Genomic DNA, 6337 nt, shown 5'->3' on the forward strand with positions numbered 1-6337 from the left:
ACTGACTGTCTGAATGACTGGCTGTCTGACTGACTGGCTGGCTATCTGACTGACTAACTGTCTGGCTGACTGACTGACTGACTGGCTGTATGACTGGCTGACTGACTGACTAACTGTCTGAATGAATGGCTGTATGACTGGCTGACTGTCTGTCTGACGGGCGAGCTAACCTCCAAGAGGCTCTGGCTGGCTGAAGAAAGGGGGGTGCGAGGCGGTGGGGGCTGGTCTGGCGTTGTCTCAAGAAGCCTGCAGAGGAAGAACGAGGTGGTGGTTGGTGGTGGTGGTTGGTGGTGGTGGTTGGTGATGGTGGTTGGTGGTGATTGGTGATGGCTGTGGTTGGGGTGGTTATTGAGTGAGTGATTGGTGGTGGTGGTTGTTGTTGGTGGTGGTTATTGAGTGAGTGATTGGTGGTGGTTGTTGGTTGTTGGTTGGGGTGGTTATTGGTTCTTGGTGGTGGTGGCTATTGAGTGAGTGATTGGTGGTGGTTGTTGGTTGGGGTGGTTGTTGTTGGTGGTAGTTGTTGGTTATTGCTGCTGCTGCTGCTGGTGGCTGCGTCCCGCCGGCTGGAGCTGTGTCGCCGTTGCGGCCGCCCCCAGCGATGTGCACCACGCGGCACGTGCTGGCCTGCATGCTGGCCTGCGCCCTGTTCGAGGTGGCCTGCGGCCTCGCAAGCATCGCCCTGGGGGCCGCCTCCGTGGCCTGGGCGTTGCGGGAGGCCCAGCCGGTCCGCCTGGGGCACGGGGCCCCCCTGTGGAGCGGAGTTTGCGTGAGTTGCGGGGGGCACGGGGAGGGCTGATGTGTTTGAGAGGAGCGGTGGTGCAGTGGTTGAGGTGTGTGCGTGTGTTTTTGTGTGTGTCGGTTGTGTGTGTGTCTGTGTGTATCTATGTGTGTTTTTGTGTGTGTGTCGGTGTGTGTGTCGGTGTGTATCTATGTGTGTCTTTGTGTCGATGATTGTGTGTCGGTGTCGGTGTGTGTGTCTGTGTGTATCTATGTGAGTCTATATGTGTGTGTCGGTGTCTGTGTGTGTGTGTGTCGGTGTTTGTGTGTGTGTCGGTGGATGTACATGTGGGTGTCTGTGTGTACAGGTTTGTGTACAGGTGTGTGCGTACAGGTGTGTGTGTACAGTAGTGGAGCGCTGCGCTACGATCCGGGCGACCCGAGTTCGATTCCCACTCAGGACCAACACCGGTGCCGATTATTCTGAACCGGTCCTGGGCCTCCCCTAGGTCGACTCAGCCTCACATGAGTACCTGGTGCGGTGTGTAATGATCGCCACTGGGGAGACAAAGGCGGCCGGGCGTGGTGTGCCGGCCTTCATAGGTGCTACTACTCGCAAACAGCACTTGCCCCAACATTCTGCTACATGCTATCCGGGGGATCTTTGTGGTTGTTATACGCGTGAATTACATAATTCACACACACACCACTCACACTGATCCACAACCACAGGGTGTGCTTGTAACACCTAATCGCCCACGACACACAGACAAAGTCAAAGATCCCCCGTATAGCCTGAACAGACTGTAGGGGCAAATGCTGTTAGCGAGCACCTATGAAGGTCAGAACGGTACACGAGGGGGTGGGTGGCCAGCACCACGCCCGACCGCCTTTGTCTCCCCAGTGGCGACGTTTACACACCGCACCGGGTACTCATTTGAGGCTGAGTCGACCTAGAGGAGGCCCAGGACCGGTTCAGACAATCGTCAACTGGGTGTTGGCCGTGAGCGGGAATCGAACCCGGGTCGCCGGGTTCGTAGCGCAGCGCGCTAACCGCTACACCACCGCTCCCCGTACACACTCACCACACTCACCACACACTCACCATACACTCACCACACTCTCACCACACTCAACCTTATTGCCACCACAGGCAACAGTCGCTGTCACACTTCCACGGCGGGGGGGGGGGGTAGGCGAGAGTGTCGTCGTCTTTTCGCATCGCCACATCACTCCCATTGCTCTTGGGCACTGCAATGCGACAAGGTTTTTTTTTTAAACATTTAACTCTTGTGTATGTGTGGGTTTTTATTCGTGTGTGTTTTTTTTATACGTGTGTGTGTGTGTTTGTATTGTATTAAGCCCAGGGCTATGACCGATGTACAATCAGCGCTTGTGGGGGGGGGGGTTAACAACATCGAGTGAATTAGAAAGCTTTTTGGACCGCGCGTGCCGATTCGAATCCGTCAACTGTGACGGGAGCTCCGAGCGAATCATCAACGAGATGATCTGACTGCTCACTCGCTCATTCACCCACTCGCCCACCCACTCACCTGCTGACTCACCCACCCACTCACTCACCCACCCACGCACTCGCTCACCCACTCACCTGCCGACTCACCCACCCACTCACCCACTCATCCACCCACTCACTCGCCCACCCACTCGCTAATTCACCCACTCGCCCACTCACTCACCCGCTGACTCACCCACCCACTCACTCACCCACTCACTCACTTGCCCACCCACTCACCCGCTGACTCACTCACTCACTCACCCACTCACCCACCCACTCACCCACTCACTCGCCCACCCACTCGCTCACCCACCCACTCGCTCACCCACCCACTCACCCGCTGACTCACCCACCCACTCACCACCCACTCATCCACCCACTCACTCGCCCACCCACTCGCTCACCCACCCACTCGCTCACCCACCCACTCACCCGCTGACTCACCCACCCACTCACTCACCCACTCATCCACCCACTCACTCGCCCACTCACTCGCTCACCCACCCACTCACCCGCTGACTCACCCACCCACTCACTCACCCATTCACTCACTCGCCCACCCACTCACCCGCTGCCTCGCCCACCCACTCACCCACCCATCCACTTACCCACCCACCCACTCACCCACCCACCCACTCACCCACTCATTCACTCACCCACTCACCCACTCACTCACCCACCCACTCACCCATCCACTCACCCACTCACCCACCATCACCCACCCGCTTCTCTCCCCGCTCGTCCCGTCGCGCGGCCCCACTTAGGAGCCGCCTGCCTCCCTCCTCCTCTCCCCCGCTCAGCCTCTCACAGGATAATAACCTTAGTGCAATTTCAAGACACCGCATTAACCCTCATTAGTATTATTATTTATTACGACACTCTTTCTTACCGACCGCTTGGCGTTCTAAGCCTTTGGGGGGGGGGGCGGTGGAGTTGGAGGGAGGGGGGCGGTGTTTAGAGGATACCCCGATGTACGTCTCACTCCCCCTCCCCATTTTACGTCGTTTCGCAGATACGTCGTCACTTGCGAATACGTCATCACTTATTAATACAGCTACGTCATCACTTATTCATACAGCTACGTCATCACTTATTAATACAGCTACGTTATCACTTATTAATACAGCTACGTCATCACTTATTAATACAGCTACGTCATCACTTATTAATACAGATACGTCATCTCTTATTAATACAGCTACGTCATCACTTATTAATACAGCTACGTCATCACTTATTAATACAGCTACGTCATCACTTGTTAATACAGCTACGTCATCACTTATTAATACAGCTACGTCATCACTTGTTAATACAGCTACGTCATCACTTATTAATACAGCTACGTCATCACTTGTTAATACAGCTACGTCATCACTTATTAATACAGCTACGTCATCACTTATTAATACAGCTACGTCATCACTTGTTAATACAGCTACGTCATCACTTGTTAATACAGCTACGTCATCACTTGTTAATACAGCTACGTCATCACTTATTAATACAGCTACATCATCACTTGTTAATACAGCTACGTCATCACTTATTAATACAGCCACGTCATCACTTATTAATACAGCTACGTCGTCACCAATTAATACAACTACGTCATCACTTATTAATACAGATGTGTCATCACGTATTAATACAGCTACGTCATCACTTGTTAATACAGCTACGTCATCACTTGTTAATACAGCTACGTCGTCACTTGTTAATGCAGCTACGTCATCACTTATTAATACAGCTACGTCATCACCTATTAATGCAGCTACGTCATCACTTGTTAATACAGCTACGTCATCACTTATTAATACAGCTACGTCATCACTTGTTAATACAGCTACGTCATCACTTGTTAATACAGCTACGTCATCACTTATTAATACAGCTACGTCATCACTTATTCATACAGCTACGTCATCACTTGTTAATACAGCTACGTCATCACTTATTAATACAGCTACGTCATCACTTGTTAATACAGCTACGTCATCACTTGTTAATACAGCTACGTCATCACCTATTAATACAGCTACGTCGTCACTTATTTATACAGCTACGTCATCACCTATTAATACAGCTACGTCATCACCTATTAATACAGCTACGTCATCACCTATTAATACAGCTACGTCATCACTTGTTAATACAGCTACGTCATCACTTGTTAATACAGCTACGTCATCACTTGTTAATACAGCTACGTCATCACTTGTTAATACAGCTACGTCATCACTTATTAATACAGCTACGTCATCACTTGTTAATACAGCTACGTCATCACTTATTAATACAGCTACGTCATCACTTGTTAATACAGCTACGTCATCACTTATTAATACAGCTACGTCATCACTTATTAATACAGCTATGTCATCACGTGTTAATACAGCTACGTCATCACTTGTTAATACAGCTACGTCATCACCAATTAATGTAGCTACGTCGTCACTTGTTAATACAGCTACGTCATCACTTATTAATACAGCTACGTCATCACTTGTTAATACAGCTACGTCATCACTTATTAATACAGCTACGTCATCACTTGTTAATACAGCTACGTCATCACTTGTTAATACAGCTACGTCATCACTTATTAATACAGCTACGTCATCACTTGTTAATACAGCTACATCATCACTTATTAATACAGCTACGTCATCACTTATTAATACAGCTACGTCATCACTTGTTAATACAGCTACGTCATCACTTATTAATACAGCTACGTCGTCACTTTATTATTAACACCGCTACTCGATTTGCGTCGCTTCAACCCCCTCACACGTACGTCGCTGTGTGTGTACGCGTCTTCTACGTGTGTTTTGTGTGTACACATGTTCTACGTGTGTGTGTGTACACGTGTTCTACGTGTGTGTGTGCACGTGTTCTACGTGTGTGTGTGTACACATGTTCTACGTGTGTGTGTGTACACGTGTTCTACGTGTGTGTGTGCACGTGTTTTACGCGTGTGTGTGTACACGTGTTCTACGTGTGTGTGTGCACGTGTTCTACGTGTGTGTGTACACGTGTTCTACATGTGTGTGTGTACACGTGTTCTACATGTGTGTGTGTACACGTGTTCTACGCGTGTTCTATGTGACGCAGACAGTGTGAAGGTGAATACAGTGAGGTTGACCTGAGTGAGTAGGGGTGAGTAGGTGGAGAGTGTGGTGAGGTTGACTCTCCCCGTGACTCTCCCCCCCCCGTGACCCCCCCCCCCTCCCCGTGACCCCCCCCCCCGTGACTCTCCCCCCCGTGACCCCCCCCCCTCCCCGTGACCCCCCCCCCCGTGACTCTCCCCCCTGTGACTTCCCCCCCCTCCCCGTGACCCCCCCCTCCCCGTGACCCCCCCCGTGACTCCTCCCCCCCGGTGACCCTCCCACCCCCCGTGACTCCCCCCCTCCCCGTGACCCCCCCCGTGACTCTCCCCCCCCCGTGACTCTCCCCCCCTCCCCGTGACCCCCCCCCGTGACTCTCCCCCCCCCCCGTGACCCCCCCCCCGTGACTCCCCCCCGTGACTCCCCCCCCCTCCCCGTGACCCCCCCCTCCCCGTGACCCCCCCCCCGTGACTCCCCCCCCGTGACTCTCCCCCCGTGACCCCCCCCCGTGACTCCCCCCCCCTCCCCGTGACCCCCCCCTCCCCGTGACCCCCCCCCCGTGACTCCCCCCCTCCCCGTGACCCCCCCCTCCCCGTGACCCCCCCCTCCCCCCCCCCCCCCCCCCCCCCGTGACTCCCCCCCCCCGTGACTCTCCCCCCCCGTGACTCCCCCCCCGTGACTCCCCCCCCCGTGACTCTCCCCCCCCCGTGACTCCCCCCCCCGTGACTCCCCCCCGTGACTCCCCCCCCCGTGACTCTCCCCCCCCGTGACTCCCCCCCCGTGACTCCCCCCCCGTGACTCTCCCCCCCGTGACTCCCCCCCCCGTGACTCTCCCCCCCCCGTGACTCCCCCCCCCGTGACTCCCCCCCCCCGTGACTCTCCCCCCCCCGTGACTCTCCCCCCCCCGTGACTCCCCCCCCCCGTGACTCTCCCCCCCGTGACTCTCCTCCCCCCGTGACTCTCCCCCCCCGTGACTCCCTTCCCCGTGACCCCC

General features: G+C 54.2%; 1 protein-coding gene across 1 annotated transcript in view; it reads left to right on the forward strand.

Moving 5' to 3' along the window:
- Positions 1 to 378: 378 nt before the first annotated feature.
- Positions 379 to 6337, forward strand: part of LOC144951393 (uncharacterized) — a 25240-nt gene continuing 19281 nt past the window's right edge. Inside the window, exon 1 of the mRNA XM_078881632.1 lies at positions 379 to 766. Within this exon, the coding sequence (XP_078737758.1) occupies positions 599 to 766 (168 nt within the window). The 5' untranslated portion in view covers positions 379 to 598. The remainder of the gene's footprint in view (positions 767 to 6337) is intronic.

The sequence above is a fragment of the Lampetra fluviatilis genome, chromosome 62 (assembly GCF_964198595.1).
Source record: "Lampetra fluviatilis chromosome 62, kcLamFluv1.1, whole genome shotgun sequence".
Classification (NCBI taxonomy): domain Eukaryota; kingdom Metazoa; phylum Chordata; class Hyperoartia; order Petromyzontiformes; family Petromyzontidae; genus Lampetra; species Lampetra fluviatilis.